At 45.2% G+C, this 20,676-nt stretch overlaps 1 protein-coding gene across 1 annotated transcript in view; it reads right to left on the minus strand.

Annotated features, from left to right (window-relative positions):
* Positions 1-117: 117 nt before the first annotated feature.
* Positions 118-20,676, minus strand: part of FBXO32 (F-box protein 32) — a 34,391-nt gene continuing 13,832 nt past the window's right edge. Inside the window, exons 5-9 of the mRNA XM_087825473.1 lie at positions 13,981-14,074; positions 12,972-13,156; positions 7,354-7,536; positions 6,069-6,212; positions 118-5,638 (exon numbers count right to left, since the gene is read on the minus strand). Coding sequence (XP_087681599.1) covers positions 5,549-5,638; positions 6,069-6,212; positions 7,354-7,536; positions 12,972-13,156; positions 13,981-14,074 — 696 coding nt within the window. The 3' untranslated portion in view covers positions 118-5,548. The remainder of the gene's footprint in view (positions 5,639-6,068; positions 6,213-7,353; positions 7,537-12,971; positions 13,157-13,980; positions 14,075-20,676) is intronic.

The following is a 20,676-nucleotide window of genomic DNA, read 5'->3' on the forward strand; positions in this document are numbered from 1 at the left end:
TTTACAATGAGAAATTTCTGGGAGAAGGCATGTAAGCCTAGCTAGGCAAAAGATAAACATACTCAGTATGATAAAAAGCCAACTTGAATCGATATATACCAAAAATGCGCCAGTGTGTGTTGTTGGAAAAACATTTATTGCAATTCAGTGTCAAAAAATTTTTACAAAAATATGCCACCGTCTGGTACAAACAACTATAAAAAAGTCAGTTCATCATGCAAGGAAAGTGTGCAAATAATTTATACAGATGGACTCAGCTCACACAATATTAAATAAACAACTTTGCACGTAATTGGTCTAACTTTATACTTTTAGTTACAATGTTCAACCCTGTATACTATTTTTCATTTAAAGAGTAAAGCCTCTAAGCTCAGGACCTGGCCTTGAATATATCCCCCTTTAGCCAGGGTGATTGGCACTTGGTAGAATAAAGATGGCTCCAAGAAGGCAGAGCTCTGAGCCTTCTGTTTAACAGACTTGTGTACCATTAATTAAACAAACATTTCTATAGCCAAAGACAGAAAAAGTCACCTTCGAACTCCAGAAGCAATGTTGTAGCAGATGGAGTTTCAAGGAGTTCAGAGTTTGGAGCAGCCATCCATTTTGGCCAAATGCAGCAGGACCTAAGTTTTGAGAGATTTTTTAGGAACTTTTGTTTGCTGAGTGAATTCAAGGACACTTTGAAAAATGTCTAGTAGACAGTCTTAAATATCGTGGTTCTTGGCTCCTTGCTGCCTCATGGAATAATCCCCCCTTGCTTCATAAAGACAAGGTTTAGCAGAGAGCAAACTTCCATGGGGATAGAGGCTTGCAGGATGGGGTTCCACCACAGGTACCCCAGGACAGGGCAATGGAGGGGATGTACTTCCTAGCCTAAGGGGAGAGGAAATATCTGCTTGGTAATCATCAGAACCTCAGTTTTTAGAAGGCAAGCCGACTGCTCAGCTATGATCTCTCTTAGGGGCCACTTTGGTAATTAAAACATAAGTACCCAGGGAAAAATGAATTTGTCAAAGCATGTTGCTTACTTTATAGCCAGCAGGTTGCACTCAATAGAATGCTGTATTCACTAGAGTCAGCGGTCTGGAAAAATATTAAGAGGCTCCTGAATTTCTCCAGGAAGAATCAGGGACTTAAAGTGTTTGGAAAAGTAATGGCCAGATGCCTAACACTGGACCCTCACGCTTGCCTTCCACAGTGAAGGTCTTGAGAAGGCTCAGGTTGGTGTCACATGTCTCCAGGTGTTGGGGTAGGGGGCACAAAGTCAAGGCCTCAGAAAGTCACAGGCTTATGCTCAGGTCCACCACTGAGTACCAGGTAGGCTGAGGCATGGCCCCTGAATATTCTTGACCCCATTACCTCATCTTGAAAGGCAAAGGGGGTGCCAGACTTCAACATCTCTAACCTTCCTTCTAGCGCCAGAGTTTTCCCTTGGAAAACGATGGAGGGTTTACTTTCCTTAACGAAACAGAGAAGAAAGCATCTACAGAAAACGAGCTTAAAGGAATTACGATCTTGTTTGTTGAAGACATCAAGGGCCCAAGATATATCAAATAGTCAGTGTCTGCATTTGCCTAGAGGTTCAGGGTGTTTCTGAGGTCTGTTTAAACACTAATAGGATTTTAGGCCAGCATCCAGTCAGAGGGATGGTTCACAGACTCAGAGAGTTGGAAACAGATTAAAAAACACACCAAAACAACAGATGTCAACATAGAAACTGATGATATAGTTTAGTTAGAAAAAATTCACACATAAAATTACAGTTAAAAAAATTCACACATAAAATAGAGTGTTTGCATAGCAAGACATTATTGCCCTATAGCCTGGCAGAAAAGTATAAACTCAGGTGCATATTTTATGATAAATATTATATTGAACACTAAGGATGACATACCATTGAACATGTCTTGAAATGATTGACCTTCTTGTATATCATACCACTTGCTCAGACAAATGTAACTCCAAACTCTTTCTCTTCTCCCACAAAATGACAGGAACAAAGAGCCTCTGTTAATAGCAAGCTCATCGTGAAAGTTTTTGAATCCGCAAAGATGAGAACTGTGGCAATAATGCAATACACAGGCGTGGTACCTTACTTCACCGTCGCCAAGCAAGGCCCGTTCTTGTGGAATCTTGCAGTATAAACCCAGCTCATCTAAAATCTCTCTTCTGAGCCACTTCAATATAAAACTGATCATCGCTAAACAAATGTCATCACACAACTGACACCTTGAAGTTTCTGCCACTCGCAGTCCCATGAGACTGATCCATCTGCTTGAAGTAACAGCGCTGAGTGATAACGCAATCTAGTTTAAGATGCCATTGGACATTTTTCGGGATCTTGCTACAAAGTGAACCCCCCTAAGCTTCACATATTCTCCTCTCCTCAAATGCTGTTCATTCTCAAGACACTCTAGGCTCATTGCTCATAAACTTTGAGTTGCACCACATGGTGATATCCCCGTTGATCTGCCTACACTGCCCTGGACAAAACTTTCCTTTTCTGGAAGTCCAAATTATTTCATGTTTCCCATCAGTTTCAAATGCTATGCCACAGGGTTGGGGTAGGGGTGGGTAAGTACAGCAAAGGGAGTAGAGTGTTCTCCCTCTTCCAGCAGTTTCCATTGCCATGGCCCTTCTGGCTTGTGGGCCAAGCAGCTCTGACACAGGGATTCTGTGTTTTTGTTTTTCAGGTGGGGTTGTCCTGGGAGGCTTTGCCCAGACATTCCATAGATGATTAGTGCCCAGGGAACACGAATTTTCTTTTTACCTCACTTTACTTGAATGTGAGGCTCTGGCCACGCTTCACAGCTGCCACGTGGCACCCACGCAGATGCTGTGTGACGCTGTGCTCGACCCCACTGCCCTCACACAGACCACAGCTTCGGAGATGCCATTTCTCCGCCTTTCCCTCTCCCTCTCCACCTGCAGTTTCGTTCTTACTCTCCTCTTCCAAAGGATGAGAACCACAAGTGTCGGTTTCTCTTTTTTTCCTTAAAAATTTCCCTTGGCCGGCCGGCTGTGGCTCAGCGGTTGAGCATCGACCCAGGATCCAGGAGATCGCGGTTCGATGCCCGGTCAGGGCACATGCCCGGGTTGTGGGCTCCATCCCGTTGGGGGCGTGCAGGGGGCAGCTGATCAATGACTCTCATCATTGATGCTTCTCTCTCTCTCCCTCTCCCTTCCTCTCTCTAAAATAAAATCTTAAAAAAAAAAATTCCCCTAGACTCTGTCACACACCACCTCCAATGACACCAGAGGAGATGGGAAAGCCCAGAGGCACCATCTAGGTAGCCCTGTCACTTGGAGTAGGGGTCACCTTGCACACATGCGCCTTGCTGCCTAGGGCAAGGTGAGCGACCACAAGCACTGTGGACAGTCCAACCGAAGCTGGTTTGCCAGCTTTGTGCTGACAGTCAAGAGCAGGTGATATTTCAGGGACTGCAAACTTGAAGGTGCCCAGGAGCTTCCACCTCCTTGATCAACATGAGGAGGTGGAGGTCATGAGTTGGTGGGAAGGTGTGGAAGGCCATGAACACCTAACCCTAAAATTGTAGACAGTCCAAGTTTCCAGAGCTCCACCCCACATCTTTAAGAAGGCTGAGGCATTTGAGAAAAGCTGTCCAAATTATGGAAGCTTTTTAACTCCACAGTTGTAGGCCCTGCATTCTCAATGTGACCTTGACTCGGTGGGGACAGCAAAAAACCCCTCTCAGTATTACAATGGTTTGTGGCACTCCAAAGCCCAGCCTTACCCAACAAGATTTTATTGTTTAGTATTTAATTTTTCTCACTAGGAAGAATTTAAATTCAACTTAATTTTTTCTTCTTGGAGGGTGATAATGAAAAAATAATTGAGAAACCCTGGTGTAGGCACAAACATGGCAAAGTGAGAAGCACTGACTAGCAGTTGGCTTCTCTTCCAAATGCTGGTACGTGAGTTGCGTGCTGAGGGAAGGGCGTGAGGAGGCCCTGCATCAGTAGCTCGTCCCTGGGCCTGTTTCTGTACATGCCTAACCCTCTTTCCCCTCTTCAGGTCACCCCAAGTTCAACCCCTAAGGATTTACGGATCCTCAGTGTGAATGTGAACCAAGTTCCTATTTTGCTTCACTTATTTTCCAAGCACATGCAGGGTGGCAACTTTATTTACAAAACAAAAAAAACAAAAACAAGGCTAAGCAAATACAACAGCAAAAATACGTACATTGTTGTAGAAAAGCAAAGTTCTATAAAAAGTAAAAAACAAAAACACTCCCCACCCCCTCCCAGGAATATTTGACAATAAACTCATTACATCCTGAGATTTCCTTTCTTCTACCTAGTTACTTGCTGGGATAGGCCTGGCAAGATCCCCTGGGGTATAAATCGTGTTTAGGATGAACTCTAAGCACCTCTGTTCCCTACTTGGCTGGAACTCCAGGCTTTATTTTATCACCCTACTAGAAGCCCCACTCTCAGGTTGACCACATTCAGATGTGGGGCGTAAAGAAAGAAAGCTCCTCAGCTCACCACCCGCCAAGAGCAAGGGCAGCTGGTAGCCCGTTTCGCACGTCAAACCTGCTTTGCAAGCCTTTATCAGCACTCTGGCTCCGACCAGCCCACAGAGATGCCCTTATGCTTATCTGCGAAGATACCCCGGGAAGCAGACACGCCAAGAAATGAAACAGGAGTAAGAAAGTCTTCACAGCAATGGGGTGACTAATTCTACCTTTTCTGTGGCAGGACATCCTCTGGGATGTTTCTAATTGGCCTTCTGTTGCCCCGAATGAGCTGCATGTAACATGAAAGGATAGAAGGCCTACGTGCTTGGGGGTTGTTCTAGAAGAGAGGCAACTCCGAAGGCTGCCCCATTCACCTCCCCAGGAACATAATGAGGATTGCCTCAAGATCCCTTCCCATTTCAAATCACTTTTTGTATGATGAAAACACAAGAAGAACAGACAGTGTCCGAGAGATCGCTGTGTGCTTTCCGAGGTAGACTATTGTGTGATCTCTTTGTACGATAAGGCCCTACGGGGGTTTCCGATGGGTAGTATTTCCGCTGCCTTTTCCAAGCTAACCCAAAATTAAACCAGAAGCCCAGGGATTTCTCCTCGGTAGCTTTTCTTCTTTCTTTTTCTTCTTTTTTTTTTTAAACAAATTTTCACATTGTAAACAAAGTGTGTTCTGTCTTGTATTCGAGTTCTGCCCTCTTCTTCCACATCTCTGGGGAACTATGCAGGAGTTCTGGTGAACATCAAGAGAATTCCGTTTTCACCGAAGGCACAGATCTCCCGCCCTTATGGTCTTGCTGGCAAATCATTAGGGGAAAAAAGTTTATTTACAGTATTTCTGCTTTTCCATACCAATTGTAATGAGAAGTCCATATTCTTCAATTCCCAGCCAGCGACTGCGTCTCTCCCCTCCAATGTCCTCTCCATGACCTATCTCAGAAGCTTCGAGCCAATGTTTAAAATGTACACTATTTACAAATGAAGTGTCCAAACTCTGTATCCCCAACCATCCAACCAGCAGGGGACCCTTTTGAAGTGCTGTCATGTGCTGCGATTCAGAACTTGAACAAGTTGATAAAGTCCTGGGGAGAGAGCGAAACGGAGCAGCTCTCTGGGTTGTTGGCCGTGCATGGGTGGTCAGTGCCCTGGAAAGGAACATCAAGGTCAGGTCTGAGTTCTGAGAAACATCTCACTGGCGTGGAGCACCATACGGCATTGCCCAACCTCAAAACAACATCCCTCTGCCAAGAATGCCATAAATTCTGGAAAAACTAAAGAGCTGTGTGCACTCACTCGCACGTGTGTGTGTATGTGTGTGCACTTGTGTACAAAGATGGGAGGATTTGCAGGTGGGTGGGTTACAGAAAAAAAATAAACCCATGGGGGGGTTGTGTTTAAGAAAATTAAGGTCTTTGAAAGTTTCTCTCCCCAGGGACAGAATTGTTTTTACCTTCACCTTTGTCTGGAAGTTGCAATAGTGAAGATTAGTAAAGGATTTGGCGGTGTAACGGCTGACACTATAGGCTCTTAGGGGCTAGGCTAGGGGTCTGCGGCAGCCACCTCTGAGACACATACCTTCCAGGAAAGAATGTGACAGTGTTTGCAAAGCTGTAGGGTGTCTCCATACTGCTCTTTCCGTGGGTAGCATCGTACAAGTTTAAAATACATCTTCTTCCAATCCAGCTGTCCTTTGTCTGACAGAATTAATCGCTTGCGGATCTAAATATCAAATAAAGGTCGTTGCAGGAGAGCCCAGCAAGAGGAGGGTTTGTGGATTTCTGGTTCTGAAAGTTCTGCGCCCACCCCTTCCCTCCGTTTTCATCTCTACCCTGCAATAGGTAGGGAAAATAGCCAAGATAGAAAGAAGTATCTTCTGATAAACAGTGGCTTTTAATCAGTCTTTAAAAGAGACAGGTGGTTGGTGACATCTTCCTAGTGACCTCTACTAAACTGCATTTGGATGGTCCTTTAAAGCTTAGGTGGCCCCTGGCCAGGTAGCTCAGCTGGTTAGAGCATCATCTGGAAATGCCAAGGCTGCAGGTTTGATCTCGGGTCAGTGCACATACAAGAAGCAACCAATGAATGCATAAATAGGTGGAATAACAAACTGATGTTTCTCTCTCTCTCTCTCTAAATCAATAAATTAAAAAAATTGAAGTTTAAGTGATCTTAATGATCAACGTCAATCTTTTCTTTGCTCTAACTTGAGCGATCATTTCCAGGGAGATGCAGTAAGTGCTCGGCATGGTGACTCTACTTTATATCTAAATATCACAGGCTTTGTGAGCAGAACTTGTTGAACTCACATGTCTACATAAAGAAGCTGGAAAACAAGACTGAGGCACCATGAGGAAGGGAAGAGCCCAGAGTTGGTCAGAAGGCCCAGATTCAAATTCAAGGCCAGTTTCCTCAACTAGGGAACCCTTTTACTAATTTCAATGTCACTCAGTCCCTTCTTTTTAAAGGAGGCATCATGATATCTACCCTCCCCTGGGTCACTAAAATAAAATGAAATAATATCTGTAAAAGCACTTTAGCTGTAAAACATCATAAAAGTATAAGTTACTTTGTTATAGAAAAGAAGGACTGGTGTCAATTTGTGATTTTTTTTTTTTTTTGAGAAAGTTGTAAAATGTGGATAGGTTAAGAATGAGAGTTTTTTGCCCCCCATCAAAACCACCTAAAAAACCCCCAAACTTCACACACATTACTTAGAAACTCCTTGAACTGTTGTTTTCCAGTCAAACTAGGAAGCCCTGGAGGGTGGGCACCCATGCTTTAAGCTAGAGAAGATGCCAGGGAAGCCTGAGGGTGGGACAGAGGAGGGACAGAGGAAAGGAGTGTCCGGGGCCCCACCCACCTGCCGCTCGGAGAAGTGGTACAGGCAGAGCCTCTTCCACAGCAGCCGGTCCTCGCTGAGCACGTGCAGGTTGGGGGCCACCTGGCCCAGGCTGACCAGGTCGCGCCCGTCGCTCAGCCTCTGCATGATGTTCAGTTGGAGGCACAAAGGCAGGTCGGTGAAGGTGAGGCCTTTGAAGGCAGGCTGCGGAGGGAAGGGTGATGTTAAGTCTCGGGGTGGAGAGCAACAATTCACCAGGCGACACCCTCCAAGGATGCAGCTGTCCCCTTGCCCCCCATCTTCAAGCTGGTTTATTCAGCAATCAAACGCAGCAAGTCTCCCTGCCCTACGGGACCATGGCTGAGACCACAAAGAACAGCCTGGACCAGCTGGGAGCTGAATGGTGCCAGAGAGGTTTTCCTGTTTTACAAAGCCTCATACTCGACTCCTGAAGATTCTCCCAGCAACACATGTCAGCTTCTCCTGCTTCAGTCCGTTCACTCGATTACGAGATTCACTACTTTCTGGAAGGGCTCACTGCCCTGGACAGAGCACCACCTGCCCGCCGCCCCGGCCCCCATCTCACTGGCCCTGGTGACCACTGTTCCCCGAAAGCAGGCTCTCTCACCGCCCCCAAACACGCTGCGCATGGGGCCTCCCCTGCCCAGCTGATCCAAATGTTACTCTTCCTCAGCTCAGTCAAATCCGCTTCCTCTGAAAGGCCTTTTCGGCTCTTCTGACTCCCTCAGGCCTCATTCTTTGCATCCCCTAGAATCCCTATGGCCTCTTTCAGGTACTTTTTGCAGCAAGCCCCCTTTTGGTTTGTAATGCAACCCTTTTCCAAAAGGAAGCTGGAATGGAACAGTCCTGTTAGAACGTAAGGTCCAAGGAGGCAGGAAGCTTGGTCGTTTTTCTTTGCTGTGTCCCCAGTGTCTAGGAGGGTGCCTCACATATAGTAGGCACTCAATAATACTGTGGAATGAATGACACCCGGAAAATAAAATAGGTAAACAGCAACAAAAAGACCCTGCCCTGGTGTGTGTGTGTGTGTGTGTGTGTGTGTGTGTGTAGGTGTATGAGCACTCGCATGTGTGTGCACATGTACTCACACTGTGAAAATGGCATCCAGAACCCTTTGGCCTAAATGCCACCATCCACGGAGGTATCTCTATTCAAACCTAGCGCTCCAAAGACCATTTTGAAAACTGTTGTCTGTGGATAATACATTGGTAATTAATCATGAGCTTTTCAAACTATATTCCTGAACTTTTACTTAAGTCCTTTATTGTTTTAATTTGATAAGCTCATGTTAACCCACCCAGACCCACAGCCTTCAAGTCAGAGGTCTAACTTTGTATTCTTTACAGACTAGCCCAGTGCAAGCAACATCTTCAGATGTCTTACTGTGGGCTCATTAGGCAAGGGAGAGACCCAGAAACATAAGCAAATAATTCTAGAACAATCTCTATTCAGAAGATCCTCAGTCTTTGCCGATAGGTCCTGCACATCAGCCGGATGCTGCCATCCTGGTAAGAAGTCGGCACAAATCACCTTAGACTGTGGTTCTTGATTCCTGGGTGAGCTTTTGAGTTTGCACTACTAACATTTTTAGCTCAGTATTCTGTCACTTCTGGGGGTCACAGGAAAACAAGTACAGAACGAAGGAACCCTTTCTTAGCTCAGAGAAAAATATCTGGGGAGTGGGTATCGAGTTCCCTCCTCCAATTTCTAGGGAACTAGACCGTAGGAAGCACATCGAAGCCCAAACACACAGGATTCCTGGGGGATGTGCAGTCCTAGCATTTCCATCCTGTGTCCCCTGCAAAGCAGGACAGGTGCGCAGAGGGAAGGTGGGCAGTGGCAGGGGCCCTGGAAAGACGGTCTGGGAGAAGAATGGGCAGTTGCAGGGAGGGACACGGGATGGCCACGCAACAGATCTGGGCACCGGGTGTCTTTCGGGAGTCTGAGTCTCATTTTCCCCACGTCCAAAATGAACTGGTTTAGAAGATTCTGAAGATCCCTTCCAGCTCCAGCAAGCTCAGATCTGGAGCCGTCTCAGCCTCCTAACTCATCAGAAGTGTCTATGACTTGGCGATTTTTATTGCTCAGGCTGCTGCGTTGAACTTTCAATTGTTTGCAAAATTCAGGGCTTTGCCGGGCTGCAGAAGGCCCTAGGCCCATTTGTCGTTTATCATCTGCTGCTGATCATATGAGCTAATAAAACTGCCATGAGATTTTCTTTTTGTTCCCAGCACTTCAAAGCATCTTCTTTTTTGGTTAAAACTCCCAGGCCAATTATTATATGAACTCCTATTAAAGTCCGCTTGGCAGGGTTCACCCTTGAATTTTCAAACCTGAACTTTTTCAAAATTCTTGCCCAGACCCCATGCCGAGCCCTCACTCCCGATACAAGGTTAACTGCTTCTGTGCCTTTTTTCTCAATATGAACACTTAAGAGAAAAGCAAGTTCCTATCGCTTCTGTGATCAAGCATGTGGCCAAGCTCCTTTACCCGCTCTAACCCCACACACCTCAAAGCCCTGCGCCGCTCACAGCACACTCTAATTCTATTTACCCCCCCACCAGTTCTCTTCATTTGTCCATCCTTTATTGTATTAATTAGTTTGCCAATAAAAACTGGCTCCATAGAGTTAGATATAAAATTTTGATGGAAAACGAGATACTGATAGAACTTTGGCAACTAGAAAGCAATTACTGCAAATGTCACCTGTTAACATTTTTGTGCAATAATGTACATTTCTTTGGTCCAAACTGTTAAAGAATAAGCTTTTTAAATACAGTCCAGACTGAAGTAATTAAGTCCCTCCCCCCCCCCCCTTTTTCCCCCTCTGGAGAGCTGGGCATTTGTGTGAAAAGCTCTTCAGGGCCCCCTGGGTTCCCTGCTCTCAAAATCATGCAGCTCAGAGCCAAGGAGGGTCGGGAAGGAGGGCAAGAGGGAGGAGAGAGCACGGCGTCTGCAGACAGGCCTGGGCTCATCCCCACACACACCTTACCAGTGCTGAGACCTGGCCAGGTTATTCCTAACTACTCAGTTATATATAAAATTAGAAAATCATATCTCAGAGTATTGCTGGGAGGAATGGTGAGATACTCACGGAAGTCCTTAGCTATTATAATGTCTCCTACTTACAGTCATGTACTAGATGAGCTAATATACAGGGTGCGGCAAAAGTAGGTTTACAGTTGTTTATATAGAAAATAATACAGTAATAAATAATAATACAAGAATAAACTCTGTATACATACCACCCTGTATGTAAAGGACTTAGACGAGTGTCTGCCACAGAGCGGGCCCTTAATAATAATAACAGTGATGCATTTATAATACTTAACTGCACGGTTCCAAGTGCTTTCTGTGCATTAACTTCTTAACTCTTACCCCAGGGATATGAGACACACATTGTTGCCCTATTTTCCAAATGAGGAAACTGAGACAGGAAGTGGCTGAATAACTTGCCCCGAATCCTGTGGTTGGTAAATTGTCATCACCATCCCTAATACAGGACAATTTTTTCTGACTGTAATCCTCTGAACTTTGATCAAGTACTTCAGGCAGGTGGAGGGAGGAAACTTCCTTTCAATCATTCATTCATTCAACTAAAATTTATTGATTGCCTTTTGCTCTGTGCCAGGTACAGGGATCAGAGCAGGGAACAAGATGGTAACATCCTTTCTTTGTGGAGTTGATAAGCTGGAGACAGGAGAGTGAATCCCAGTATGAGATCATTTCAGATGGTAGTAACTGCTCTGAAGAAGGTGAGATGATAGTGGCTTCGATAGATTGGTGGTCAGGGGAGGTGACAAGTGAAAAGGCCTGAGCCAGGACCAAGCTCAGAGTGTGCAGAAAATAGCTTGGCCCAGCTGCAGCACCACGAACAGAGTGAGATGAGCTTCAGTGTTTATCGGTTCTATGTGGGATTTCTTTGGATTTAAAAGGTTTGCAAAAAGCTGAATCACTGAATAAATAGTTGGAAGAAAGCTGGATTGAGAGAAAGTTTGGAGAGCATTGATGTTAAGAAAGCTTTGCCATTTTAGGAATAAGAAGTCCAGGGTTCTGGCCTCGGCTGAGTTACTTGGGGAAAGTCACTGGGCTTCTCTGGTTCCACCCCTTAAAGATACAGCAACTGCAACGGCTACCTCCCAAGAGTGTGTGTGGATCCAGTAAAAGGGGCTCTGGGGAAGTAAGCCCATGGAAGTGCAAGGCACGTGGGTAGATGTGGCCAAGGGGGCCCTGAGAGGTGAACAAAAGCCAGCTCTTGGGCAAGAGTGACCATCCAAATGGGTGTCCCAAAGTTGCTGGAGGGAAGATGCCTTTGGGACAAATGGGACTTGCTCATTTATATCACCGGCTGGGTAATTCTCTTCTGGGCTTAGAGAAAATAGTAAGTATTAAATCCAGGCTAAAGAGAATGCCAAAGATTAGGTAGAAAGTGTAAGTGGGTTTTCTGTGAGAGATAAGCTGGAAGTTTGTGTCTCAAATTCACATTGTGAAACTATGCCTACCCTTGAAAGACAGGAATGGAATAAATTATTAAAATAAATCAGACAAATGTTCATAAGAAATTCCTGTATTCTCTTACAATAATCAAATAATGGAGATAGCTTTTGAAAGACTACCTGGGCTTGTGCTCAGCATTGTGTGTGTGTGTGTGTGTATATGTGTGTGATTCTAAGGAAGTCACAACTCTGAGGCCTGTTTCAGCGTTTAAGAAATGAATGCACAGAGAGGTTGTTAACAGTATTGTCAAAAGACATTGCATTTTGAAAACTTCATATAGTAAAAAAATCATTTTAAAAAAGTCAGAGGTTTTTTCATGTTACTTTCTTGAGAGGTGGGGCAGCCCAAACTTATCAGCTCTGGTCCCGGAACCACTTAAAGCAGCTGCGGTCAGTGATTAGATAAGTAAGCCAAGTGCTCGGTGAGCTGCCTGAGTGCGCCCGTCCATTAGGGAGCCTTCGGAGGTTACACCAGCGTCTTTCTCACAGCTTTTGTGGGTCTTGTTCCTCCTGCTCACTAGTAAGAGGACAAGAGCTGAAGGCCAAGTTAAAGCCTAAAAGAAACAACTGATAGTAGTTAAGCTGGAAACACAGGGCTTTTTTTCGTTGGCTTTGAATAGGAACTCCTCATCTTTTCTTAGATGTATGTTCATAGTCTTTAATCAAAGGCTTCCTTTGTCATAACTATTGAGAATTGGAACTAGAATTTTAAAAGGCTGGGACCAGTTCTTCAAGCCACTGCCATCACAGCTCTATTGTACTCAAGGCAGCACCCCAAAGCTGCAAACAACACAGGCTTTAAGAGCAAAAGGCCAAAGAGGAGAGATCTCCAAATCGCACTAAAGATTTCAGTGGTGGGGCCGACATCTTCCCCAAAGCTGGCTTTCTGGCCTCCCCACCATGCTTCATCTTTCACGCACTCGGATCCTGTTCTGCCAAGCTCTTCCCACCCTCCCTTTATCAGGAAGCCCCCCTCCAGCACTCAGGATAAAGCGTCGGAACAGAACGGCCAGGCTCTTCCCTCAGCAGGGCGGAGACAAGGTCCTGGCGAGGCTGCCGGGCATCTGGGCGGAGCGGCCGGCTGAGGCCTCTGCCGCCGGGCCGGGGCTGGGGCCTGCTTACCCTGGTGATCTGGATGTTGTTCAGCTGCTGCTGCCAGTGCAGAATCGTCTCCATCCGGTACACCCACATGTTAATGTTCCCGACCAGCACGCACTTGCCGACTCTCTGCACCAGCGTGCACAAGGAGGTGTAGAGGGTCTGCAGCAGCTCCCTTATTAGTCTGATGTTCTGCTGGTCCTCAAGGACTTGGGTGGGGAAGGAAACAGGAGCGGCAGTTAGGCCCGGGACGCGGCATGGTCTAAGCGGGCCTCTTCTCCACCCTGCTCCTGTTACCGGGGTACTGCCTCTGGGGATGCGGTTTTCTTTCTCGCCGGTGTCTCTTCTCGACTTGGCGGAGTTTCTGCACTCGAGGTTACTGGGTAGAGTTTCCATTATCTGGGTCCCTCTTTGTTCTCGCCTCCCTAGTTTTCTACAAAGACTCTTTCTTTTTCATGGTTCCACCAGCACCAGGGCTCACCTGACCTGAAGGCAGTCGCTTTGGCCCGCGATGCCGTCCCTTTTAGGTGGTCAGTGGCACGAGCGTATGGGAGTTGGGAGCTTGGGTTTTAACCCTGTATGGATGCCCCTTTGTGTGATTATGGACAAATCGCTCTTCCTCACGGGCCTCAGTTTTCCCATATGTACACTGACTCAGTTGATCCCAAAACCTAAGGTTCCTTCTAGCTCAGAGTCTATATATCTATTCTGCCTTGTACACAGCTCACTTTTCTAGGAATTTGGAATCCAGAGGCTCAGTAGTCAAGGTGGGAACATGTGTCGACGCTGAGAAGCCTAAGAGGCATATGGCGGGATGGAAGAGTTCAGTAAAAGGACAGGAGGGTGATGCTCTTACTCTGCCATGGGCATGAGTTGTACCTTTTTCTGAAATGGGATCTGAGATGCATCTGGAGTTATCCATTTCCATCCGCTCACAATCCCTTAAATCTAACGACATGTCCATTCTATTGGAAAATCCATCTGTCCGTCCCCATGCCTATAAAAAGGGGTGAGAGAGTGAGAGAGAGCTCACCTTTCAGTACCACTTTTTCCAAAATGTTCATGAAGTTCTTCTGGGCGATGCCACTCAGGGATGTGAGCTGTGACTTTGCTATCAGTTCCAACAGCTGTGGATAAAAATAGAAGTTGCCAGGCTTAGAATACAGAGATATTTTCTCCTCTAATCTTTGCTTTTGAGTCACATGACACGTAGATACAGACTGACGGGGAGAGATAAACGGCAGGCAGGGCCACAGTGCAATAAAAAGCAGATGCTCAAAGTGAAAGACAAATGGGGGTAATTCAAAACCCAAGAATCAGGCTGAATATTTAATTGCTTTTTTTCTTTTACATATAAAGAGTTTGGCTGCAGCCGGGGCTAATTCATTCTGCTTGTCCCACTTCAGCAAGTGGAGCTGATGTTCTCTGAAGGGAACAAAACCTCCTATGACCTGTGAATGTCTGAGTTCCCTGTAATCACTTCTCCCCCCTTGAACTTCTTTCCCATCGGCACTGACTGCTCGCAAGGCACCTAAATGCTCATGTTCAGCATCCCTGTGCACTTTCCAAGGAAGTGGCCATTCTTTTCAGGATATCTCCTGCTTACGCAGCATTCAATGAAAGTGTCTATTAATTAGACTCTTTCATTGCACTTAACTTTCTGTAGAAAGAGTTCAATCACTGGAAGAGAAAGAAATTCAGGGATGCAGAGTATCTATTTCTAAGAGGCTAGGATCCTTGCAGCTCTAGGTTTATGTTCAAGTCTTGGCTTCACCACCTATTGTCTCTGTGACTATGGGCAAATTATTGAATTTCCTGGTGCCTCAGTTTCCTCACTTGTACTGCTAACAGTTAGAGTCCCCAAGATTGTTGAGAGCTTTACATGAGGGCATGCGCACACAGCCCTGAGCACAGTGTCTGGCATTAACTAGGTGGGAAATAAAGGTGAGTTTATTTATTGAAGGCGTATCTCCCATTCTGCCCCCATTATCACCAATTAAGAACAGAGATAATAACTTAAGTTGGTCTATCCTCAGTCCAATCTTTCATTGCTTCCATAGTAAAATTCTTTATATGTGTGGGAAGATTTTGAAAAAATTCAGTGATTCTATTGTCGAAAAGGGAAACTATAGACTGGATTGACCCATTTCACAGATGAGCAAAGTGAGGCTGGAGAAACTAAATCTTACCAATTACTCCACAAGCAGTGAGAAGCCTTGGCAAAGTCCTTCTCAACACCCTTCATGCTTTCACAAAGTCAGCAAACAAAAGAAGCTGATGTAAAGTGAAAATAATTTTACCAGAACCCACCAGGCCCCCAAGAAAAACTAACTTTAGACTTAAAAGTAAACTAGACTTAGAGAACCAAGATCCTAGCATTATTTTAAAGATTGACTCTGTTCCTAGGAAACTTTCCAGGGGAGTTTCATCTCCTGGCCAGGCCCCAGCCCAACTTTTCTTCAGGTCAGTAAACACTGGGTATGACACTGTGCTGGGTGCTGGAATCAGAGCTGACGAAACTAGCAAAGTGACATTCTAAAATTTGGACTGCAGGGGAGAATGAAAACTTTTGGATCAAAGCCCCAGCAATTCAAAAACCCTCTGCTTCCAAAGCATTTGTTTAAAAATTCTGTCCCCATGGAGCCCCTTGGGAGCCTGTCAAACCACGTACAGACTCTAATTTCCTGAGCATAATTTTTACTTTAAGTTAAAAAAAAAACAACCCCCAAAACCCCACCCCCAAACCTTTCCCTGCCTGGCATATGTATCTCTCACACATGAAGGCAGAGATGCCGCCATCTGACTGGGAGAAGGTGGCGAGAAAAGGCTGCGGCTGGTTTGTTAAGATCAGTCCTAGTGATCCAAGGTCGGAAGTGAGGAGCTGACCAAATGACCACTAAGAGAGGCAAGAATTCAAAACATCAGTAGAGGCCACGTCCATGGGTGGTGGCCACACTGGATGCCCTCTGCCTGTCTGGCTCAGCTCTGTCACCAACCAGCATGTGACAGTCAAAAGAGGAGAGAAATATGGCACAGAGAGACTGGCCAAACCTTTCATTTATCTTCCGGACCAACAAGATTCAGAAGGCCAAGCGATGGTCTATTAATACCCTGAGCCTCACATGACCAACACAAAGCATGATGAAAGAAAACAAAGCCTGGAGTGGTTCTTGGAAGGGCGGTCGGCTGTGCACTGTGACTCATCAGGGGCTGGGAGGTGGGTCAAGGGGGTGGGAGGAGGGCGGGCATCCAAAACCCGGAGTCCATGTGACTACCATTTCATGAGGGTGTCACTTTTAATCTTGTCTAAAAATGTGCCAATCACAAGGACAAGCACACTCTCAGAGCTATGACTATGCATTTGAGGGAAAGAAAAAAACCCTTTGGTCTGACTGAGATGATCTCTGAGGAGGAGTACAGCAGCCAAACTTTGTCCATTGACAGCAGAATGACATGTTAACCACCCTGTGTTTAATCCTATCTCGAGAAAGTCCTTCTTTTCATCTCCAGGGCAGCTGTGGGGTCAGGAGACTTAGACTCTCTAGCTGGGTGACCTTCACAACTGTCATTCATTTAGCAGGTGTTTTTTGAGTGGCCACTGGGTCCACTGTGGTAGGTGACGTGGATATGCGGATAGAGACACATGATCCTTAGACACAAGGAGTTTACTGTCTAGTCTATGATGCAAGTATTTAACCTCTCAGAACCCTAGTCTCTTCATTTCTAAAATGGAAATAAAAGGCCTACTTATATCACAGGGTTGTTATGAGAATTAAATGAGATGAATATGTAAAAACCCACTGTAAACCAAATATAAGGCAGTATTATTATTATGAGGTATTATTGCTTCCCCTTCTCAACCCTAATCTTTCAGAGAAGTTTAAAGTTGATATCAGAGTTAGCAAACTTTTTTTCTGTAAAGAGTCAGATATATATATCATAGTCTTTCTGGGCCATATGGTCTCTGTTGCAACTACTCAGTTCAGCAGTTGTAGTATAAAAGCAGCTTTAGACAATATGTAACTGAGTAGGTATGGCTGTGTTCCAATAAAACTTTATTTACAAAAACAGGTGGGGGGCCATATTCGGCCTTGCATCATAGTTTGCCAACTTCTGCTGTATATATCATAGAGTTCAAGAATGAGGGCTGCAGAGCCAAACTGCCTGGCTCAGTTTCCCATCTGCAAAACATGCATAATATTATTACCTATTTCAGAGTTGCTGAGAAGATTAAATGTGTTCATAAAGCACTCATAACAGTGCCCGGTACCAAGAATTATTAGTTTTTATCATTAGAATATTACTAGGTAAAATTACTGCTGGTTTAAAGACTTTTAGAACCCTTGTATTTCAATTTTATGTACTGTCAACCAAATGCTTAAATGCTTTCAAATTTTAATATTCCTTTCTGTCATTTTTACTATGTTTGTGATACATTTAATAGCTCCCTCTCTGTTGATAAAGGTTAATGTTGATACATTTTATGACTTACACAGGTGCATCTACCATGAAGTCTTATTTTGCTAATAATAATGGGTGTTTATTACATGACAGTGACTGTGCTAAGCACTTTACATGTGTGATCTCCTTTAATCTTCAATGGCAACCCGGGGGGGGAGGGGGTTCCTCATTTGACAAAAGAGGCTACTGCAGCTTAGAGAAGTCAGGTAACTCTCCTAAGACATACCAGCAGTAGTAAGTGGTGGAGCCAGAACTTGGGCCCAGATATGTCTAACAGAAAACATGTATTTTGATAGCTTCAAAACTTCAGTTTTTCAAGGCCAATCAAATTTGCATCTAGGGCCAAACTTTACTCTAAAAATAGTAGCAATACCATGTATGGTTATGTTCTGGGAAACAGAGTCTGGAAATTTTATATCTATATTACCTTGTGACAGGTAATCAGCTTTTGACATTAAGGGAGAAATGATACCCAGAACATGTTAACATGTTTAGGATGAGGCAATAGCCTTGGATAAACCATTTAGCTCTATTTTTCATATCAGCATAATGCTAAAGGCCCAGAACCAACCAGTAGGTAGTACTGTGTGAAATTCGTGGTCAAGAGGACAGAAATTATTAATTTTGTTTGTGTGTCAAGGAAGCTGTGTGCGTAGGAGAGTAGACTTGCATCTAGCAATTGATTTACCAAGATGGCTTAGCCAACTGGATTCTTTGCCCCAGACACAAAAGAAAAAGAGAGCAGCGTTAGCTGGTTTGGTTCAGTCAGAGTGTCAGCCCTCGGACTGAAGGGTCTCAGGTTCGACTCTGGTCAAGGGCATCTACCTCAGTTGCAGGCTTCATCCCCTGCCCCAATTGATATGTCTCTCTCACATCCATCTCTCTCTCTCTCTCTCTCTCTCTCTCTCTCTCTCTCCCCCCGTCCTTCCTTCTGTTTCATTCTCTCTGAAAAGCAATGGAAAAAAATATCCTTGGGTGAGGATTGAAAAAAAAAGAAAGAGAGTGGAGGAAAATGTCTTGTTTGGAAGCGGCTGTTTGTTTTGTGCTGGGCAAACTTTAGCCCAGGTGCCAGTTATTTGTGGCTGTTTTGGGAGAGGCAGGAGGGCGGGGAGGGGGGGGGTGCTGGGCTCCTCCTCAGCTCCATGGCATCATCGCCATGTGGTCGTCGGGCCTGTAGCGTGATTTGCAGTGACGAGCTGTGCAGTACCAGCAGTGGCTCTGGGCTCCTGGAGGAAGGGATGGTCACCGCACACCGAAACCACATCCTGCGCTGAGCTTTGGCTCATGCTCGGTTAGGACATGAGTAAGAGAAAAATCTAGCTGCAAGCAATGTCGTCTAGTGAATCTCAGAGTGGATATCAACCACAGTCTGAAGATGAATGGGCAGAGGAGAGATTTTCCTCCTATCTCACTTTATCTACAATAAAAGCAGGTTTCCTCTCTTTTCTTCCCTTCAGTTCATCTTTAACAAATAAATCAGCTCATGTCACTTCTCTGCTTGAAACCCTAAATGGCTTCCCTCTACACTTAGAAAAAATCTGATCTGCTTATCAGGAATGGCAAGGTCCTCCCCGACCTGGTTTCTGTTCCTCCAGCCTCCCTTTGCAGTGCTTCCCCAGTTCATTCTGCTCCGGCCACACAGCCTGCCGTCGGGTCCCTGCACAGGCTCGGCTTGCTCCCACCTCCCAGCCTTTGCCCTGGCCATGTCTTCAGTCTGGCCTCATCCTGCCCCTCAGGTCTCCATTCAAATGTCACCCGCTGCGAGAGACCTTCCCTCACCATCCTATATGGGAGCCTCCCAGTTGCCATCTTTTTCTTATTCTGGGTTTACTGTTCTTCATTGTTCCATTTATATGCATCTGAAATGATCTTGTTTATTTATTTGCTGATTGCTTAATTGGGATATAAACTTCAAGACAGCAGGGGTTGTTTTGTGTATCCCTCTACCCCAACCTGGCACATGGTAGGTAGCCAACCAATATTTGTCTGTTAATAGATTAGAATCAAAGAGTGTTATAGCTAGAAGGGGCCTGGGAAACAATATACCCCAACTCCTGCTATAGAGGAGGAGGCTCCTCGTGATGGTCAATGACACAATCAAGGTCAATGGTAGATGGTCTGAACTGTTAGGCTGGTATCCACATGGGGTCTGGTCCCAGACTGATGCCCCAGGAGTAAATTACTTACAATGTAAACATATCACAAATACTTTCCAGTAGGGCAAGCAGCTGAAATCTAGAGGGACATTAAATAACTGGGGCTTCAGAAGCATCAACAAACAAAACAGCAGCTGCCCTACCTGTTAGTATGAAATAAAACCACACCAAGGTTAGCTATCAGGCTATTCCCCAAGTATACTCCATTTTGCATAGAATATTAAGAACATAATTTATCCCTAAGTCCCTCCATCTCCTATGACAGTTTGAATTCTATGTCTGATTGGAAAACATGCCACAGGATTATCAAAGGTAGAAAAGAAGCTTCAAGAAAGCCCCTGCCATTCCTCACATGCGCAGTACCCAGCCAGGTGCCCACAGGAAGATTATGCCTCTTACAATAAACTCTCGGGTACAGAGGCAGTGCCTCTGCCTGCACCGAGTGCTCTGTACTTACAAGCCCTTATTTATTCAACGTATAAATAAAATTTAAAACAAATTAAAAACCTGGAAAGTTTTGTACTGACTTTGAGCTTGAACACTGACAGGTTGGAAGAGGGAAACTTTCAGCTACATGAATAATCTTCAGACTGAGTAAATATTATTTGCAAGTGAAACATCTCTCTAACTGAGGGCGTTAAAATCCTAAGAAGAAGGGCCAAGTTTAGACAAATTAATTGTATTCTCAGCTTAGAGAAACTTGCCTCTGTCTTCCATCCATCCCAGATATTTTTGAACTTGCAATGGTGCCCTACTCTCTGTAGCATCAGTCTGAGCAGCTGTATTTGACTCAATGGTCCTGCTTAAGCTGGACTCCCCATCTACTCCAGCACCCCTCACCTCTACCCTACGATTCTGTGAGGCTGGATGTCACATGGCCCTCAGCCCCTGGCCCACCATCACTCCCTTCCACTTCTGTTCTTTCCCATCTCAGGTTTCTCTTCAGGGCATTTGTCCCTGCACAGCCTTTCACCTTCCTCACCCAGCCCAGTCCTGGCCATCCTTCAGGGAAGGAGACACTCAGGTTCTACCGCCTCCAAGACGCTGTCTCCAGCACGCCTCCCTCCAAACAGGGCCAAGTTCAATTACAACGTCAGTAGTGGTACCATGTT

This window comes from Miniopterus natalensis, chromosome 16, assembly GCF_054644295.1.
Source record: "Miniopterus natalensis isolate mMinNat1 chromosome 16, mMinNat1.hap1, whole genome shotgun sequence".
NCBI lineage: Eukaryota > Metazoa > Chordata > Mammalia > Chiroptera > Miniopteridae > Miniopterus > Miniopterus natalensis.